Genomic DNA, 21,904 nt, shown 5'->3' with positions numbered 1-21,904 from the left:
TTCGGGCAAAAGCCCTTCATCAGGAATAAAGGCAGTGAGCCTGAAGCGTGGAGAGATAAGCTAGAGGAGGGAACTTACTGTCAACCCTCCTATATTCAATTCCAAATCATTTATAGAAATCACAAGCAGTAAAGGCCGCAGCACTGACTTCTGAGATCCCATTGGACAGACTTTCATTTAGAAAAACACCCCTCAACTCAGGCGAGTAGAGAAAGCTTTTAAAAAAGGACATGAGGGGCAACATTTTTACACAGAGAATGGTTCGTGCATGGAATGGGCGAATTCCTGAAGAAGGGCTCATGCCCGAAACGTCGATTCTCCTGCTCCTTGGATGCTGCCTGACCTGCTGCGCTTTTCCAGCAACACATTTTCAGCTCTGATCTCCAGCATCTGCAGTCCTCACTTTCTCCTCGTGCATGGAATGAATTGCTAGAGGAAGTGGTAGATGCAGGCACAGTTATAATATTTAAATATACATTTGAGTAAATACATGAATAGGAAAGGTTTGGAGTGATGTGGGCCAAATGCAGGCAAGTGGGACAAGCTTAGTTTGGGAACATGGTCAACATGCACTAGTTAGACCAAAGGGTCTGTTCCTGTGCTGTATGATTCTGTGACTCAACCATCGCCTATTCTTCCTGCCAGTCAATTGTGAATGCAATTTACCAAATTTCTTTTAATCTCATGGATTCTTATCTCTGCTATAGGTCTCACGTGTGGAACTTTCCAAAGTCTTGCTGAAGTTCAAGTAGGCTACATCAAAACCATTTGCCTCATCTACACACCTGGTGACCACTTTGAAAGATTCAATCAAGTTGATCAGACATGACCTTCCCTTGACAAAACCATACTGATTTTTCTTGATTAGTTACTGCCTCTCCAAATGCAGATTAATTCAATCCCTCAGAATTTCTTCCAATCGTATCCCAAAACTGAAGTTAGACTGACTGGCCTGAAGCTACCTGGCCTTTTCCTTGCTCCCTTCTTGTATAATAGTAAGCCTCATCTATTTCTGATTAAACACATCCTGGCTCACTTTGAACCCCAAAAGCAGATCAAGGAATGTGGAGTTTGGATCTGCCAAAGAGTGTGTTAAATTGTGTCATCAGTGAACATTTTTCATCAAGCTTCACATTGCGGTATCTGTTTCTGACATCAGGTTTGCTGAAAACTTTTGCCTCAGCCAATGCTGGTGTGATCTGTTCTAGTTTTAAAGAGAGTTAGCAGGTCTTTCTTGTTAAAAGGTCTTTGGGATTGAGACACATTTTGGTTTATCTTTTGGGTTTTGGTTTATTTGTCACAACAGTGGAATTTATTCAATCTGAGAGTTGTGGCTCAGCCATCATTTTCTTCTCAATCTGAAGCACGCTTTCAAGATTTCCTATTAACTCTATTGGAGCTTTGAGTTGAAGGTGAATCCCTCGTTTCTTCTTCAAGGAGATGATGCTGAAAGTGTTCATCCCATGCAGCTGTTCTAGTGAAAAACTAGATACATCTGGACTGGAGATTACATTCTTCTGACCTGCAAGTGCTTTACCCTTACCTCCTTCAAATCCTGGTTTACTGAGATCAGGTGTAGCTCTTTGCAACTGTTCAACACTAGGAAAGCTGGGCAATTTGTTCCAGTGACATAGAATGTGCTATTAGCATTGTTTCATTCTGTATATTTCTCTGATTTTGAATTGCTCATAACTTTCTCACTTTAGCTCCACAGTGGTGCTTGGTTTCAAAGCATTTTATTTCCAGTTCTCAGCAAAGATCTTCTGGTATAGTCTTAGCCAGGATGATGTTGCTCTCTTCCCTGATAAAAACCTTTAGCTTTAGGTTTATGGTTGTGGGGTTGTGGTCTTCCTAATCTGAATGGCTGTGTGAACATTTTCTCTGGGATCTTTAGCGCTTTATACAGTTCCATGGTCCTATGTCTATTCTATCCCAAAATTCATTGTCATTTTCCCAGTGATGCAGCTTTCCACAAGTTCTGCACTTAATCCATATTGCAAACATTTCTGAAAGAAAAATAGAAATTACCGGAGAAACTCAGCAGGTCTGGCAGCATCTGTGAGGAGAAAGTGAGGTCTGCAGATGCTGGAGATCAGAGCTGAAAATGTGTTGCTGGAAAAGCGCAGCAGGTCAGGCAGCATCCAGGGAACAGGAGAATTGATGTTTCGGGCATAAGCCCTTCTTCAGGAAGGGTTATGCCCGAAACGTCGATTCTCCTGTTCCCTGGATGCTGCCTGACCTGCTGCGCTTTTCCAGCAACACATTTTCAGCGCTGGCAGCATCTGTGGGGAGAAAGCATAATTAACATTTCAGATCCAGTGACTCTTCATCAGAACTGATAGCTCGGAAAAAGTGTCTATGCTGAAGACGAGTTTAAGGTTGTGGGAGAGATGAATGGATAGATCTGAGAAAGAGAAATTGTAGGGGTGGGCTAATGAGGGGAAATATAGATAGTAGGTCACGACAGAAGAGAAGCAGAATAAGTGAGAATGGGTTGCAGTGCTGAAAGCAGCCCATGTCATGAAAGGACCATGACCAGGTGTAGGGGTGGGTAAGAAGCATGGATGGGTGGAATCCAGCTCTAAAGTTACTGAATTTGATCTTGAGACCTAGAGGTTGTAGAATCCCCAATTGGAAAATGAGATGCTGTTCTTTAAGCTTGAGCTGAAGTTTGCTGGAACACTGCAGCAAGCCTGCGACTGAAATGTTGGTGTGGGTACACAATGGTGTACTAAAGTGGCAAGGAACTTGAACCTTGGGGTCAATTTTACAGACAAAATGTGGAGGTTCTGCAAAGCAGTCACCCAGTCTACATTTCATCTCCCCAACATAGAAGAGACCACACTGTGAATACAGTAGAGCAGATTTGCTAAATTCTTGTCCCCACAGCCCCTCACCCTTGAAACATTAACATTGCTTTCTCCTCTCAAATGCTGAGTTTCACTAGCAACTTCTATTTTGTTTTCAGATCTCCAGCATTCGCAGTTCTTTGTTTTATTTTATGAAAATATTTCTGTTCGTGAATTCATGATTGTGCGCAACTCTTGGACATCTTTCTCAACTGTCTGTCACGAATTATTTGTATTGTTGTTTCACTGTGACAATCCTGCTGCCTTTCCTTTGATGTAACTGAAGTCCAGACTTTTGGATATCTGTTCATGCCTTCCTATGTTCTGGAAGTGCCTCCAGTTTGCGACACTGTGAGTTGTCCTTTTCCTATTGGAGCTGTTTGTAGGTCAGGGTGTGTAGAACCCCAAATTAGATTTGATTCTTTGAATTTATACATGCTAATTTTAATTTCCGAATGAGATTGAGAAATAGTCACCAGGCTCACCTGATTCCTGTGTTAGACATTAAAATTCATATTGGTTAATCTGATAGTGTGATCTTGGCTGGAGATGTGTTAAATTTATCATAAATGTAGTTTTTGTTTGCTAACATCCTTTCCTGTCTCACTTCTCAGTTAAGTCTAAATCTTTTTTTCCCCATCTATAAACTTATATGGGCTGACCTTTTCCCTTTACTGGTACCTTTAGAGAGCTGCTGAATATCTTCTGGTTAAACTTCTCAAATGTTTATACAGCTGCATTCACCAAAGCTGGACCTGTGCTTTGTTTTTGTGGGTTTTTTTTGCATATCCTTTCAGATTTTTTTTTCCTTCTGGCATAATTCAGCTGAATTTTTCTCACTCTAATTTAGCATTTATTTTGTTTAGAATGCTGGGGTTTAATCACAAATGCTGAAGCCTTGTCGAATTTCTCAGAACTCAATGTGTTTCAAACTGATACATTGTTTGGTATCCAGACCAGAGTGCACTAGTGGGTGATAGAGCGTCCAACACAATGGCAACTATTCTATAGTACTTCATTTAATATAATCAGTAACCTGCTCCATCAAAATTGTTCATCATTGTATGTATTGTTCTATATAGAGTGGGAGAGGTTGTGCATCACTAATTTGATCAAGTTTTTTTGAGGAGGCGATGAAAATGTTTAAGTGAAAAGTGGTTGATGTTGTCTACGTGGCCTTCAGTAAAGCCCTTTGACAAGGTCCTTCATTGCACACTGGTACAAAAGGTAAAGTCACCTGGTATCAGGCAAGATGGATCTAGAACTGGCAAGATGGATCTGGAACTGGCTTAGTCATAGGAGACAGAGGGTAGTGGTGGAAGGATGTTTTTCAGAATGGAGGGTTGTGGTGTTCCACAGGGATCAGTGCTGGGACCTCTGTTGTTCATGATGTACATAAATGATTTGGAGGAAAATGTAGCTGGTCTAAATGTAGTTGGTAATTTTGGAGAAGATATAAAGATTAGCGGATAGTGTGGAGGATTGTCGGAGGATACAGCAGGAGATAGATCAGTTGGAGAAATGGGCAGAGAAATGGCAGGTGGAGTTTAATTTGTAGAAATGTGAGGTGATATATTTTGGAAAGTCCAATACAGGTAGAAATTATACAGTGAATGGCAAAACTCTTAGGAGTATTGATATGCAGAGGGATCTGAGTGTGCAGGTCCACAGATCACTGAAGGTGGCAGCGTGGTAGATAAGGTAGTAAAAAAGGTGTTCTTCCCCCAGGCATCAGGTGGTTAGGGTTTGGCCCTTGGTGGAGTGGGAGGGGGAGTTGAAGTGTTTAGGCAAGGGGCGGTGGGGTTGGTTGGTGCGAGTGTCCCAGAGGCATTCTCTGAAGCAATTGCAAGTTAGCGTCCTGTCTCCTCGATGTGGAGGAGACCACATTGAGTGCAAAGGATACAGTAGATGACATGCGTGGAATTTCAGGTAAATTTCTGTGGGATGTGGAAGGATCCTTTGGGGCTTTGGACGGAGGTGACGGGGGAGATGTGGCCCCTGCACTTCCTGCGGTGGAAGGGGAATGTGCCGGGATGGGGGGGTAGGCTGGTGGAGGGAGCATGGATCTGATGAGGTAGTCACGGAAGGAATGATCTCTCCGGAATGCTGATAGGGGTAGGAAGCAAAATATATCCCTAGTGGTGGAGGATGATGCGATGTATGCCGAGGTTGGTGGGGTGGAAGGTGAGGACCAGGGGGGTTCTGTCCCGTTGCGGTTGGAGAGGTGGGGACAAGGGCAGAGAAGTGGGAAGTGGAGGCGTGCACTGGAGGGCATTGTTGACCATGTGGGAGGGGAAATTGTGGCCTTTGAAGAAGGAGGCCATCTGGGATGTTCTGTGGTGGAATTGGTCCTCCTGGGAGCAGATGCAGCGGAGGCGAAGGAATTGGGAATAAGAGAAGGCGTTTTTACAGGAAGTGGGGTGGGAGGAGGTGTAATCCAGGTAGCTGTGGGAGTCGGTGGGTTGGTAGTAAATGTTTGTGTATTGTCCAGGTGAATCTGAGGTCAAGGTGGAAAGTGTTTGTGAAATTGATGAACTTGGTGTTGAACAGTTCATCAACTTCACAAACACCTTCCACCCGACCTCAAATTCACCTGGACCACCTCAGACATCTCCCTCCCCTTCCCGTACCTCACCTCTCCAGCTACTGACAATACATGAACATTTACTACAAACCCACCAACTCACACAGCTATTTGGAGTATCAAACCCTTACCACCCGACACCAGGAGGAAGAACACCTCATCTTCCACCTTGGGACCCTGCAACCACACGGAATCAATGTGAATTTCATCTGTTTGCCTATTTCCCGCCCCCCTCTTCCTCCACCTTATCCTAGTCCCAAGTCTCTAACTCGGCAACGCCCCCTTGACAGGTCCTACCTGTCCATCTTCCTTCCCACCTATCTGCTCCATCCTCCTCTCCGACCTAACACTTTCTTCCCCAACTTCATCTACCCATCACATTCCCAGCTACCTGCCCCTCCAGCCCCACCCTCCCTCCTGTTTATCTCTCAGCCCCTTTGGCCCACAAGCCTCATCCCTGATGAACGGCTTATGTCAGAAACGTCGATTCTCCTGCTTCTCGGATGCTGCCTGACCCTGTTGTGCATTTCCAGCACCACACTCTTGACTCTGATCTTCAGCATTTGCAGTTCTCACTCACTCCAAGTTTGAGATTGTGAATTGCATGAATAGAGTGGAAAATATGAGGCTTCTTTCCCAGGTTGGAGGGGTCAGATGTGAGGGGGGGCTAGTTTAACAGAGATGTGTGAGGTATGTTTTTCACACAGAGTGGTGAGTGTCTGCAATGCGCTGACAAAGGAGGTGGTGGAAGCAGCAGAACCAATAGCAGAATTCAAGAAACATCCTGGACAAATACATGAATAGGAAGTTAAAAATCACACAACACCAGGTTATAGTCCAACAGGTTTATTTGGAAGCACTAGCTTTTGAAGCGCTGCTCCTTTATCAGGTAGTTGTGGAGAATAAGATCCTAAGACACAATTTATAACAAAAGTTTACAGTGTGATGTAATTGAAATTATATATTGAAAAAGACCTGGATTGTTTGTTAAGTCTCTCATCTTTTAGAATGACCATGTTGGTTTCAGTTCTTTCACAAGTAAAACCTAAAACTTTTTTTAAAGTTACATTCTCAAGTGAACATTAACAATATGTGCCATGTCAGCTCAGGTAATGCATTGAAGGTGTAAGGTCTGTCTGTCTGTGTCCCAATGTTCAGGCTCATTCCATTTCTAAAAAAGGGATCCACAGAATCTTACATGGACTCATGCAGTTTTTGAGCAAAATAAAATGTAATTCTTCAAGTACAAATTCACTTTTGTGTGTTTGCATGTGGATGTGTTTGTGTGTGGTGGGGTGAGTGTGTGTGAGAGTGTGTGTGAGAGTGTGTGTGCGAATATAAAGGGGTATAGGTCGGTGAGAGTGTGTGTGAGAGTGTGTGTGAGAGTGTGTGTGAGAGTGTGTGTGTGCGAATATAAAGGGGTATAGGTCGGTGAGAGTGTGTGTGAGAGTGTGTGTGTGCGAATATAAAGGGGTATAGGTCGGTGAGAGTGTGTGGGAGAGTGTGTGTGTATGTGTATGTGTGCGAATATAAAGGGGTATAGGTCGGTGAGAGTGTGTGTGAGAGTGTGTGTGTGCGAATATAAAGGGGTATAGGTCGGTGAGAGTGTGTGGGAGAGTGTGTGTGTATGTGTATGTGTGCGAATATAAAGGGGTATAGGTCGGGGAGAGTGTGTGTGTATGTGTATGTGTGCGAATATAAAGGGGTATAGGTCGGTGAGAGTGTGTGTGAGAGTGTGTGTGTATGTGTGTGTGTGCGAATATAAAGGGGTATAGGTCGGTGAGAGTGTGTGTGAGAGTGTGTGTGTATGTGTATGTGTGCGAATATAAAGGGGTATAGGTCGGTGAGAGTGTGTGGGAGAGTGTGTGTGTATGTGTATGTGTGCGAATATAAAGGGGTATAGGTCGGTGAGAGTGTGGGAGCTTGTATGTGTGAAAGTATGAGATGCTCATAAAAGTTGAGAAACTTAACAAACAATTCAGGTATTTTTCAATATTTAATTTCATTTACATCACACTGTAAACTTTTGCTACAAATTCTGTGTCTTATGATCTTATACTCCGCAAGCACCTGATTAAGGAGCGGCGCTCCGAAAGCTAGTGCTTCCAAATAAACCTGTTGGATTATAACCTGGTGTTGTGTGATTTTTATCTTTGTCCACCCCAGTCCAACACCGGCATCTCCGAATCATGAATAGGGAGGGATACAGATCTTGTAAGCGAAGAACGTTTTGGAAAGGCAAAATGTGGCAGCACAGGCTTGTGGGGCCAAAATGCCTATTCCTGTGCTGTATTGTTCTTTATTTTTTATTTTGTTCTATGTATTGAAAAATAATTGAAAAAAACTTTCCCTATTTTTTACAAAAACACAAACCAAAAAAATTATAAAAGTACAAAAATGCAGAAAAGTAGAAATGATATTGTATTATTATGTTATATTACAGTAATGTTAACAATAAACTGCCTACTATTCTCCAAGTTACAATACACTCCTATTTACTTAACTTAAACCAAATTAACACAGACTCAAATTAAATGAAATAACACTAAGTTAAATTACAAACCACAAAAATTAAAATACACTACATTCGCTATATTCATTACTCCACTTATCGCAGCTCCATCAAGGTTCCTGTCCATGGGAGCAACAGCAATTATACCTGTATTTACTAGTCTCCCACCCCCCAAGGTCCCCAGACTGCCATATACAGTCCTCGTGGCCATATAAAGGCCCTAATCAATACCGCTGACAGATCCATGTCGATATGGTTTAGAAAGGGCTGCCAAGTCTTATAAAATCACTCCATTCCATGGTGCACCATACTTGTTAAGTAATCCTGAGGGGCGTGCTCCATCACAAGTCTATGCCACTCTGTAAGACCCGGAGGCTTTTCTGATATCCAGTTCATTAGGATGTTCTTCCTCGTACAGTGTGTCAGTGCATCAGATATTAAAACAACCTCTTCTCATGCTCATCTGGAGAGGGAAGATTTAGTTGTCTCAAGAGGAGGGACATCGGATCCCCCTAACTTCCACTCCCAGGATCCTCTCCAGCTCATTCACTATGGCCCCTCCAGTATCCACGGATCTTGTAACAGGACCAGAACCAATGTATAAGGGTGCCAATACTGTTTATACATTTGGGACATTTTGGGGAGGATCCTTTCCTAATTTTTCCTAATCTCTCTGGTGCCATATGGACCCTGTGGAGGATCTTCAATTAAGACCATAAGACATAGGAGTGGAAGTCAGCCCATTCGGCCCATCGAGTCCACTCCACCATTCAATCATGGCTGATGGGCATTTCAACTCCACTTACTCGCATTCTCCCCGTAGCCCTTAATTCCTTGTGACATCAAGAATTTATCAATCTCTGCCTTGAAGACATTTAGCGTCCCAGCCTCCACTGCACTCCGCGGCAATGAATTCCACAGGCCCACCACTCTCTGACTGAAGAAATGTCTCCGCATTTCTGTTCTGAATTTACCCCCTCTAATTCTAAGGCTGTGTCCACGGGTCCTAGTCTCTTTGCCTAACGGAAACAATTTCCTAGCGTCCACCCTTTCCAAGCCATGTATTATCTTGTAAGTTTCTATTAGATCTCCCCTTAATCTTCTAAACTCCAATGAATACAATCCCAGGATCCTCAGCCATTCCTCGTATGTTAGATCTATCATTCCAGGGATCATCCGTGTGAATCTCTGCTGGACACGCTCCAGTGCCAGTATGTCCTTCCTGATGTGTGGGGACCAAAACTGGACACAGTACTCCAAATGGGGCCTAACCAGAGCTTTATAAAGTCTCACTAGCACAACAGTGCTTTTATATTCCAACCCTCTTGAGATAATTGACAACATTGCATTCGCTTTCTTAATCACGTACTCAACCTGCATGTTTACCTTTGGAGAATCCTCGACTAGCACTCCCAGATCCCTTTGTACTTTGGCTTTATGAATTTTCTCACCGTTTAGAAAGTAGTCCATGCTTGTATGCTTTTTCCAAAGTGCAAGACCTCGCATTTGCTCACATTGAATTCCATCAGCCATTTCCTGGACCACTCTCCCAAACTGTCTAGATCCTTCTGCAGCCTCCCCACTTCCTCAGTACTACCTGCCTGTCCACCTAACTTCGTATCATTGGTAAACTTCGCTAGAATGCCCCCAGTGCCTTCATCCAGATCATTAATATATAACGTGAACAGCTGCGACCCCAACACTGAACCCTGCGGGACACCGCTTGTCACCGGCTGCCATTCCGAAAGAGAACCTTTTATCCCAACTCTCTGCCTTCTGTCAGACAGCCAATCCTCAATCCATACCAGTAGCTCACCTCGAACACCATGGGCCCTCACCTTGCTCAGCAGCCTCCCGTGTGGCATCTTATCAAAGGCCTTTTGGAAGTCTAGATAGACTACACCCACTGGGTTTCCCTGGTCTAACCTACTTGTCACCTCTTCAAAGAATTCCAACAGGTTTGTCAGGCACGACTTCCCCTTACTAAATCCATGTTGACTTGTTCTAATCCAACCCTGCTCTTCCAAGAATTTAGAAACCTCATCCTTAATGATGGATTCTAGAATTTTACAAACAACCGAGGTTAGGCTAATTGGCCTATAATTTTCCATCTTTTGTCTTGGTCCTTTCTTGAACAAGGGGGTTACAACAGCGATCTTCCAATCATCCGGGACTTTCCCTGACTCCAAGAACTTTTGAAAGATCTCAACCAACGCCTCCGATATTTCCTCAGCCACCTCCCTCAGAACTCTAGGATTGAACCCATTGGGGCCAGGAGATTTATCAATTTTAAGGCCTTATAGCTTTTCTAGCACTTTCTCTTTTGTAATGGCAACCATACTCAACTCAGCCCCCGGACTCCCTTTAATTGTTGGGATATTACTCATGTCTTCCACTGTGAAGACTGACACAAAGTTCTTATTAAGTTCTCCTGCTATTTCCTTATCTCCCATCACTAGGCTTCCAGCATCTGTTTGAAGTGGCCCAATGTCTACTTTTGCCTGTCATTTGTTTCTTATGTATTGAAAGAAACTTTTACTATCATTTCTAATATTACTGGCTAGCCTACCTTCATATTTGATCCTCTCCTTCCTTATTTCTCTCTTTGTTATCCTCTGTTTTTGTAGCCTTCCCAATCTTCTGATTTCCCAGTGCTCTTGGCCACTTTATAGTCTCTCTCTTTTTCTTTGATAGATTTCCTGACTTCCTTTGTCAGCCATGGCTGTCTAATCCCTCCCCGGATAATCTTTCCTTTCTTGGGGATGATCCTCTGTACAGTGTCCTCAATTATACCCACAAACTCCTGCCATTTTTGCTCTACTGTCTTCCCTGCTAGGCTCTGCTTCCAGTCTATTTTCGTCAGTTCCTCTCTCATGCCCTCATAATTACCTTTATTTAACTGTAACACCATTACATCCGATTTTGCCTTCTCTCTTTCAAATTGCAGACTGAACTCTACCATATTATGATCGCTGCTTCCTAAGTGTTCCCTTACTTTAAGATTTTATATAAAGTCTGGTTCATCACATAGTACTAGGTCCAGAATAGCCTGCTCCCTTGTGGGTTCCATGACAAGCTGTTCCAAAAAGCCATCCTGTAAGCATTCTATGAAATCCCTTTCTTTGGATCCACTGGCAACATTATTTACCCAGTCCACCTGCATATTGAAGTCTCCCATGATCACCGTGACCTTGCCTTTCTGACATGCCTTCTCTATTTCCCGGTACATGTTGCGCCCCTGGTCCTGACCACTGTTAGGAGGTCTGTACATAACTCCCACTATGGTTTTTTTTGCCTTTGTGGTTCCTCAATTCCACCCACACAGACTCCACATCATCCGACGCTATGTCATTCAGCACCATAGATTTAATTTTGTTCTTAAATAACAAGGCAACCCCGCCCTCTCTGCCCACCTCCCTGTCTTTTCGATAAGTTGAAAATCCTTGGATGTTTAACTGTCAGTCCTGACCCCCCTGTAACCACGACTCTGTGATGCCTACCACATCATAATCATTCACAATGATCTGTGCCATTAGTTCATCTGCTTTGTTACGAATGCTACGTGGATTCAGGTAAAGTGCCTTGATGCTAACTTTCTTATCATTAGAGATATTGGAAGTCGCAAGATGTCCTAAGTTATCCTTCCTTTTTGCTGCATTCCCAGTTTGCCTCAAGTTTAAATCCGCCTGCACACATGCTACCCTGCTTTCCATTTAACTCCCTGTCGTTTTCACTTTCCCTTCCCCCCAAATCAGAAGTTTAAAGTCCTACTGACCACCCTATTTATCCTCTTTGCTAGAACGTTGGTACCTGATCGGTTCAGGTGGAGACCGTCCCAACGTTACAGATCCCGGTTCCAAAACTGATGCCAATGCCCCATGAAGTGGAATCCCTCTTTCCCACATCAATCCCTTAGCCACGTGTTTACTTCCCTAATTTTCTTATCCCTATGCCAATTGGCACGTGGCTCGAGCAATTGCATCGCTTGCGCCCTATTGCATATTGAAATCTTCTTTACATTCCCCCATATATCCTCTCATGTTCCGATGAGATTTCTTCCCCACCTCTTGATTCGAAATCTCATGGAGTCTCTCCATATCCCCCAAGGCATTCCCTCTCTGCAAATGGTATATGGTACTAACTGAGATAGCGTCCCCACATCAGTGCACTCTGTGTTCTATATCCGACTTGTAGGGCTGAGTCAAGAGCGTGGTTTTCTTCTGTGTATAATCCCTAACTTGGAAATAACGGAAAAGGTCTATATTAGGCATTCAATATTTCTAACCTAATTGGCTAAAAACCATCAAGACCTCTCTCTCAAATAGATCTCCGAGATAGGAGATTCCTTTACCCTCCCAAGCTCTGAAACCGGAGTCCATTGACCCCGGCCTAAATCCTGGGGCTCCCACTAACTGGGTGAACTGCGAAGCCTTAAGCAAATTGCCCTCACCCTGCCGCACTATCCTCCATGCTTTTACCGTATTTATGATGATCGGACTTTCACAGTGCAGAACCACTGATCTCATTCTTATCCATGAGCAGCAAATTTATGCGGGGACACTTCGCCTGTGAGGCCTCCACATCTAGCCATATTGATTTTGGGTCATTGTGCACCCATTCACCTACATGTGACAATAGAGCGCCTACTGGATATTTCTTCAGATTTGGGAGGTCCACACCCCCATATCCTGTGGAAGTTGCAATTTGGTAAATTTAATTAAGGGACGCCTACGACACCAAATAAATGATCCAAGCCATCCTGCAAACCTCTGCTGCACCCATTTGGGTAATAACAACGGGAGCATCCTCATAGGATATAGCAACCGAGGGAGAACATTCATTTTAATCAAAGCTGTTCGGCCCAGCCATGATATGGGTAGTCCCTCCCATCGCTGCAAGTCCTGCTTGATCCTCTCGAACAGATGCACAAAGTTAGCTCCGTACAGCTGCCAGAAGTGAGAGGTAATAAAAGTTCTCAGATTAAAAAAAACTTTTCTCTGACCACCTAAAGGGAAATTCCATTCTGCCTTCCTGCTTTGGTACCTCCACGAAACCATTCCACGGGCACGACTTCCGATTTTGTGACGTTTATCTTGTATCCCAAAAAGCTACCAAATAATTTAATATTTTGTATTAACCGGGCTATGGATTTTTCAGGGTTAGCTAAAAACAAAATGACATTGTCCGGATAGAGAGTGATTTTGTGTTCCCCCAACTCCCAGTTCCGGTGCCATTATTTCAGGGTCTTTTCAGTTAGCCTCCACCAGTGGTTCAAGTACCAAGGTGAACAGTAGCGGTGACAAGGGACGTCCCTGTCGGCTGCTCCTCTCCATATCTAAATTGCTCAATTTAACCCCATTCGTGATAACTGCCACCTTGGGGTCTTCATGTAACACTGCCAACCACCTGGCGAAGGCCCCTCCCAGAACAACATGATCTAGAACAGCAAAGAGATAGGACCATTCCACCCAATCAAAAGCCTTTTCTGCATTCAGGGAGACCACCAAACCCGGGATTGCTCTCTGTTGACATATTTGCACTATAGTTGAAACTGAGTATTGCAGTTGCTGGATATTAGAGTCAAGATTAGATGGTGCTGGAAAAGCATAGTTTAGAGTGGTGCTGCATCCTCGGATGTTGCCTGACTTGCTGTGCTTTTCCAGCACCACTCTAATCTATGTTTGTACTATATTCAACACCTGCCTAATATTATTCGAGGAGTGCAGCCCATGATAAAACCCATCTTTTATAATAATGGGCTGCACCATCTCCGGTATCAGAGCCAAAACCTTTGATAAAATTTTAAAATCTGCATTCAATAACGAGATGGGTCTATACGTTGCACAATCCTCTGTGTCATTCCCTTTCTTTAAGATAAGGGAGATATTAGCCTCAAGAGAGGGCGGAAGACAGTCCTGGTTATATGAGTGACTATACATCTCCAGCAGTGGATCAGCCAACATGTGGATGAACTCCTTGTAAAATTTATTCAGGAATCCGTCTGGACCAAGCGCATTACCACCTTGGAGCTGCCTTACTGCCTCGTGCACCTCCTGTACTGTTAGAGGTGCATTTAAAAGGAAGGCCTGATCTGCATTTATACCAGGGAGGTCCAAGTTTTCCAAAAAGGATTCCATTCTTGTATTTCCATCCCCACATCCCTCTGACTGGTATTTGTTATTTATTCGATAGGTTCAGTAGACTGGGTGCTGGAACTGAGTTGACATTGTTGCTAAGTAATGAAATTTACTGTACAACTATTTTAGGTTCTAATGGTATTCATCTTATTTCTTTTCCCCTGTTTGGAAATCACCTTTTTATGCCCAGGTTTTAGAAATATTTTAGAAAGCCTTTCAGTGTTTACTTTGACAATCACCTTGCCTTGTTAAGATTAGATTAGATTACTTACAGTGTGGAAACAGGCCCTTCGGCCCAACAAGTCCACACCAACCCTCCGAAGAGCAACCCACCCAGACCCATTCCCCTACATTTTCCCCTTCACCTAACATTACGGGCAATTTAGTATGGCCAATTCACCTGACCTGCACATCTTTGGACTGTGGGAGGAAACTGGAGCACCCGGAGGAAACCCACGCAGACACGGGGAGAATGTGCAAACTTCGCACAGACAGTCGCCTGAGGCAGGAATTGAACCTGGGTCTCTGGCGCTGTGAGGCAGCAGTGCTAACCACTGTGCCACCGATAAGTCAGGCATTTTTGGGAGTGTCAGGACTACCACCTGCAGTTTGATAAATCTTTTGGTCTTCATTCTAGCTGCTCAGATTAGACATACTACAGCAAATTGCATATGAAGAAAAGTCATATTCAACTTGAAAAATTCACTTTTTTCTCTCTCTCTCTCTCCCTCCACAAATGCTGTTAGTTCTTGAGTTTCTCCAGTACTCTGTATGTGTTGTAGTAAACCAATGATGAATCCTCTGACTCAAAAACGCCTATTATTTAAGAGAGTTTGTTTGGATTGTAGTGGTGTAAAGGGATATGGGGAAAGGCAGGAGATTTGCCATTAGGTAATACAATGAATGGAACAGCCTCCTTCTGCACAGTAACAATTGTGATTCTGAGAACTGTTTACACAGTAAATCTATAATTAGGTTGTTTCCCATGTCATTGAAGTTAAGTATGGAGCAGGAAGCTACCAATAGAAAAAGTGATGTAAGATTAAGTGGACTGAAATGTGCAGGAGAAAGTGAGGACTGCAGATGCTGGAGATCAGAGCTGAAAATGTGTTGCTGGAAAAGCGCAGCAGGTCAGGCATCCTTTTGGATGCTGCCTGATCTGCTGCGCTTTTCCAGCAACATATTTTCAGCTCTGAAATGTGCGGGAGCCATTTAACTTGCCTGGTGGGATGATTTTCTGTGGAGGAAAAACTGGTAGAAACAGACTTTTTCAGAGGGTTTTAGTGGCCAGGTTGTCAGGTGTTTTGTTACAGGATTGTCTTAACCTTGCTGTCAGAGGCTGCTTAGCTGTTTCAAATTGATGCAGGACAAGGAAAGTGAAAAACAAGTAAACCAATAACTTGGGATTAAAAATAAGCCTTTTGTCTTTATGTATGTATTTTGAATGTATTTTCATTGACTGACAAAGATTTTTTTAAATTCTACTTAAACAGATTGATAAAATCATACAGATTGCAGAAGACTTAAAGACCCTAGGGAATAACTTCTTTAAATCCCAAAACTGGACGCTGGCAGACAAGAAGTACACCAAGGCTTTAAGGTAGTTACAGTGGTTTAGTATTTAATTCTAAAATAATAGATTTCTGCTTCTTTAAAAATCCCTCATTTTTCATGTTTTAAATATGTATAGATTTTAAAGATGTCACATTTCACACTTTGAAAATTTTACACCTCTTTTGTCTTTATCTGTGTGCACGCAAACTGTTTCTCTTCTTGTGCTTGACTTAAGGTTGGATTCATCAACTTTGATGGACTCTTCTCAATCCTTTTGTTTATTTTGCAATCCTTCATCCCTATTTAAAACCAGCATATCATGGGATATTAGCATCTCATCTGGTAAGATCAGCATTTTTACGCCCATCACTAATCATCTGTGAAAAGGCCGTGGTGAACTGTCTTCTTGAGCCACTGCAGTTCATGTGTGAAGGTGCATCACAATGTTTATGAGTAGGGAGTTCCAGGCCTTTTGACCCAGTGTTCATATAATGGCAATATATTTACTAAAAGGACAGTTCGTGACTCTGATGTCAAATGGCAGGCACCAGTGTTCTCATACACCAGTTATAATTGTTCTTCTAGGTCAGAAATTTGCAATCTTATTAGGGAGCACTAAGAACTCCCAATTTTGAAGGATTCTGACCAGCTCAGAATATACAGACAGGTAGCAAAGGTTTCTACAAATATATATAAAACAAAAAAGAGTGGTGGCAGCAGTGAACATTGATTCATTAGAGGACAGGAAGGGGGATTTAATAATGGGAAATGAGGAAATAGCTGAGGCATCGAACAGGTATTTTCTCAGTCTTCACAGTGGAGGACATGGATAACATGGCAGTAATTGATGACAAGGAGACAAAGGTAAGTGAGGAACTAGAAATGATCATTATGAAAAAGGTAGTGTTGGGCAAACTAATGGAGGTATAGCTAAACAAGTCTCCAGGTCTTGACGGAAAGCATCCCAGGGTACTCAAAGAGATGGCAGGAGAGATAGCAAATGGGCTCGTGGTAATTTTTCAAACTTCACTGGATTCTGAGGCAGTTCCAGCAGATTGGAAAATAGCAGATGTAACCCCACTGTTTAAAAAAGGAAGTGGATAAAAGATGGGAAATTATTGTCTGGTTATCTTAATTTCTGTCATGAGGAAAATGCTTGAATTTACCATTAAGGAAGAAATAGCAAGACATTTCGATAGAAATTGCCCCATTGGTTTGGCGCAGCATGGGTTCATGAAAGGCAGGTCACATTTAACTAATTTACTGGAATTCTTTAAAGACATTATGAGCACAGTGGGCAGTGGGTACCCAGTAGATGTGGTGTATCCGGATTTCCAAAAGGCATTCGACAAGGTGCTAAAATAAAGGCTGCTACATAAGATAAAGGTGCTTGCTGTTACGTGCTATGTATTAGCATGGACAGAGGATTGGTTAACTAAGCAGGAAGCAAAGAATGGGAATAAATGAGTGCTATTCTGGTTGGCAATCAGGGATCAGTGTTGGGATTGCAATTGTTTACAATTTATTTAGATGATTTGGAGTCGGGAACCACATGTAGTGTGTCAAAGTTTGCGAATGACATTAAGAGGAGTGTTAGAGCAGTGTGCAATGCACTCTGAAAGTTTGCAGAGGGAGACAGAGAGCTTCAGTGAGTGGGTAAAGGTCTGGCAGATGGAGTACACTGTTGATAAATATGAAGTCATCCATTTTGGTAGGAGCACCAGTAAAAAGGACTATTATTTGAATGATTAAAAAATTGTAGCATGCTGCTGTGCAGAGGGACCTGGGTGTCCTTGTGCATGAACCACAGCAGATTGAGCTGCAGGTACAACAGGTAATTAGGAAGGCAAATGGAATTTTGACCTCCATTGCTAGAGGGATTGAGTTTAAAAGCAGGGAGGTTATATTACAGCTGGTGAGGCCACACTTGGAGGATTGTGTGCAGCCTCTGTTCACAAATGTTGTGAGAACTCTCTTTTTTGCCTTTGAATTTTTAAAAATGTTCCTTTTTAAGATATGCAGCCACTTTAAGAGATGAAATTGATGATGAAGAATCAACAGAGAAGCTGGAATCAATTAAAAATCTGGAATCTATATTATTAAGTTGTAATCTGAACATTGCTGCATGCAAGCTGAAACTTTCTGACTGGGATGCTGCCATTGAAAGCTGTGATGAGGTTAGTATCCAATAGTTCATTAAAATTGCAAACATAATAATTACATTATCTTAATATAATGGACTGAAGTCATTGCTAAAACATTTGGATATTTGACAATGAACTGGGAAAGATGGAATATTCAAAATAAGTAGGATTACTTTCAGGAAAAACAGTGTTTTTTTTAATACATACAATGGAAAGCACATTAATCAAATGTAGTTGGAAGAATTGTGTATTTTACAACATATCAGTAAAGTTTACACTTTAGATCTGTGAAACACCACTAGTTTTGTCAATAATGTCAGATCTTTAATGGAAGAGTTGAATTAGTTGTATTTCATTTTTAAAAATTTTTAACTAACTTCATACTGTATGGTATAGTTTTTTTTGTTTGATATTGTGATTCTTGTTTGAAGGAGAAAGTGAGGACTGCAGATCCGAGTCAAACAGTCACACCACACTCTTTGATTCTTGTTTGAAGTTGGATTTGGTTATATGCCAGTGATAGAGCTTTTTTTGACTTAACACGCAAAATTGTCTTGAACAAAAAATCCTTAAGTACTGGAAACTACAGAACATTACATTAAAGCTGCACAGATTTGAAATGAACAACATTCAATTTGGCTGATAAGGCTGAAAACATGGTTACAAGTATGAATATTTTTATTTTTGTTTAAAAAATGTTGCTGTTTGAACTGCTGAAATGAAAATAACTTGAGATAATAGGCAGAAAAACAATAAATGAAGATATGACAATGAGGCAGTGGTGTGTTCCGTTCTGTATACAGTCATTGATTGTTATCAGCCCTGTGCAGACACTGCCTGACCTTAGGATTTCAAACATTCTTCAAACAATTTACCATTACAATAAAGTGAAACATTGTTGGGATTAGATGTGAGATCTAACATACTTTTATTCCTTTAACAGGCTCTTGAAATTAATCAGTCAAACACAAAGGCACTTTACAGAAGAGCTCAGGCTTGGCAAGCAAAGAAGGATTATGATCAGGCACTGGTACAGTAGTGTCAAAACTTCTTGTGACTAGACTTACTGTTAGCAATTTTTGAGAAGACTTGTAGCTCAGGTTGATGATAAGTGTGTAGGTTAGCGTGCTGAGCTGGAAGGTTTGTTTTCAGATGTTTAGTCACTATACTAGGTAACATCTTCGGTGAGAGTCTCCGGTGAAACCAGTGGTATGTCCCGCCTTGCGATTTGTAGGTCTTGGTTTCTTAAGGTTGGTGATGTCATTTCCGGTTCTTTTTTTCAAGGGAAGGTAGATGAGATCTAAATCAATGTCTTTATTGATGGAGTTCTGGTTAGAATGTCATGCCTGTAAGAATTCTCATGTGTATCTTGGTTTCACCTGTCCTAGGATGTGTGTGTTGTTCCAGTCAAAGTGGTGTCCTTCTTTATCTGTATGTATAGAAGCGAGTGATAATCACAATCTACAATCCTCAGAAACAAACTCAAGCAAGCAGACACAACACAATCAAATACTATAGCCACATTACCTTATACACATCATAAAAGACTTCCAGACTACTTAGGCTCCTTGGCATCATGGTAGTCCACAAACCTACCAACACACTTAAACAGTGACTAATGAACCTACAGGATCCATTGGACACTACAGGTAGACAACCCTTTATCTGAAATCTGAAAAGCTCCAAAGTCTGAAGGTTTTTCTGTGAAGTTTTTTTTCTCTTTAACGAGGTTGTTTGGCATGCAAACAGTTAACCCAAGTTGAAACCCACTCTATGCGTGTCACTCAAATGCGACATGTGGGGCTGTGGCCCAGCACTGGCAGGCCTCAATTTTGTTTCAGTTTGACTCAGTGAGTCCGCTCCTCTGGTAAGAGTTTTAAAAATTTCACCATCAAACTGTCACTTATTCTGAAATTCGAAAAATTCTGAATTCCAAAAACCAGCTGGTACCGAGCATTTCGGATAAAGGATGTGCACCTGTACCAACAAAACTAACGTCATTTACAAAATACCATGCAAGAACTGTAAAAACACACTACATCAGGCAAACAAGCAGGAAACTTACCACCAGGATACATGAACACCAAATGGCCACCAAAAGATATGACCTGCTATCACTAGTTTCCATACATACAGCCAAAGAAGGACACCACTTTGACTGGGACAACACACACGTCCTAGGACAGGCAAAACAAACACATGCACGAGAATGCTTAGAGGCCTGGCATTCTAACCAGTATCCCAATACCTTCCCTTGAAGAAAAGAACAGGAAATGATAACACCCACCTTAAGAAACCAAGATCTATAAATGGAAAGGCGGGACATACCACCAGCACTTTACCAGAGGCTCTCATTGATGAGGTTACCTAGCATGGTGACGAAACATCTGAAAACAAACCTTCCAGCTCAGCGAGCTAACTTACATACTTAGACTTACCATTCTTTAATATTCTGTAATATCAAATTAACAAGAAGGTGCTGAGGAACTGAAATCCATGACAGAATTGGAAAAGTGGAAGCTACTTATATCATTTAATTGTATAATTTTTATAATTTAATGTTTTGTTTTAAACAGGATGATCTGAAGAAAGCTCAGGACATTACACCTGAAGACAAAGGTAACTTGTAAATTCATGAAAAAGATTGTTTTCACTTCACACAAAAATAACTTGGAAACCTCCTTACTCACAAGTATTAAACTCGCCTCCTTTTTATATTCTTGCAGCTATAAGCAATGAAATACTCCGGGTGAAGCAAAAGAAAAAAGAAATAAAAGAGAAAGAAAAGGCAACTTATGCAAAAATGTTTGCTTGATAAAATACTTTTGTTTGGTAGTTCTAAATAGTTCATTAGGCTTCTGTTTTGTCTTAATCTTCTGAGGACAGTGTTGGATTGTTTTTTGGATGTGTAGTCTGTTTTACAGACAAGTGCACGCTAACTAACAAAGGTTAGGGACTAACATTGTAGACAAAAGCTGAGATTCAGCTGTGCTGCTTACACCTTGTTTTCAAATATCTGTTGCAGTGGAACTGTTAAAGATATTGGGTATTAAAATAAATATCAAGAACGAAGATCTGAACTGTTTTTCCCTGCAAGGTATTGATTATTTCTATTTATGAATTTCTTCACTTAATGAATAAATAGTAGAAGTATTGTACAAAAAAAAGACTGTGATTCACTGTTCCTGTCTGAAGAGTTTATATGTTTTTTTAAAAACCTTGCTCATGTATGGTTATTTATGATTTGAAGATCCTAATCTGGTTGGTTGTCTGTAAAGATTTGCAATCCAAATATCTTTTCAGAAAGCTGTGGTTACCTAATTCATATACAGAGGACAGTTCTTAAAAATTATTATATCTATCATATAAATCCTTTTTATGCCAACAAAGAGTTTGTCCTAGCCTTCAGATGATACAATTGTAAATTGCATGAAAGGTGGTTACAGATGAATAGCAATCTTCACTGTTCTGAAGAGGTCGAAAGGGATAATTACCCATTTTTATTGAAAACTGACTTTGCATTCTGCTCCTTGCAGCTTTTCATCTTTTGTCAGCTTTATTTTCTTTGAAGGTGATATTATATTGGATATTCATCCAGTTGCTTTTTAAGTTCTGTAATTCTTTTTTCCCTTTTCCTGCAAAGACACAGAATAAACATGGTACAAAAGTCAGAAGGACACTGAGTGATATATTGTATCCCTTCCAGATTTCTGTACATTTGTTGGTGAAGAGTAAAACTCGATTTCCTAGGTATTGTAATTGATACACAACTGATTCACTTCTTAGCAGTGACAGCTGATGTCAACAACTTTCTGGTAAGCTGTAATTCAGGGGATTTTTCATTAAACTTATTTCTAATGTTAAATAAAACCTCAATTGAATGCAATTTCTTAAATGCAAATAGACCTTCAGTTGAAGTTTGTGCGCTTTGCATGCTAATCTAAAGTATGTTGCTTACAAGAAGTTAAGCTGAAGAATACTTTAATGCTGACTATCATGAACATGCATTGATCAAACTTCTAAATGATAATATAAATCAATACCCGTAAACAAATGAATTTTGTTCTTTCAATAAAGGACTTGCTTAATTTAAATTTTAATTTTGTATTTTAGACAGTCTTTAA

At 41.4% G+C, this 21,904-nt stretch overlaps 1 protein-coding gene across 1 annotated transcript in view; it reads left to right on the top strand.

Annotated features, from left to right (window-relative positions):
- ppid (peptidylprolyl isomerase D) overlaps positions 1-21,650 on the top strand; it is a 52,317-nt gene extending 30,667 nt beyond the window's left edge. Inside the window, exons 6-10 of the mRNA XM_043674007.2 lie at positions 15,576-15,682; positions 17,651-17,813; positions 18,724-18,810; positions 20,357-20,399; positions 20,507-21,650. Of these exons, the coding sequence (XP_043529942.2) occupies positions 15,576-15,682; positions 17,651-17,813; positions 18,724-18,810; positions 20,357-20,399; positions 20,507-20,595 (489 nt within the window). The 3' untranslated portion in view covers positions 20,596-21,650. The remainder of the gene's footprint in view (positions 1-15,575; positions 15,683-17,650; positions 17,814-18,723; positions 18,811-20,356; positions 20,400-20,506) is intronic.
- Positions 21,651-21,904: the final 254 nt, after the last annotated feature.

Source organism: Chiloscyllium plagiosum, unplaced genomic scaffold (genome assembly GCF_037043375.1).
Source record: "Chiloscyllium plagiosum isolate Xiang-an unplaced genomic scaffold, Cpla_swu_hap1 HiC_scaffold_36, whole genome shotgun sequence".
NCBI lineage: Eukaryota > Metazoa > Chordata > Chondrichthyes > Orectolobiformes > Hemiscylliidae > Chiloscyllium > Chiloscyllium plagiosum.
This window is presented reverse-complemented; position numbering and strand designations above follow the sequence as displayed.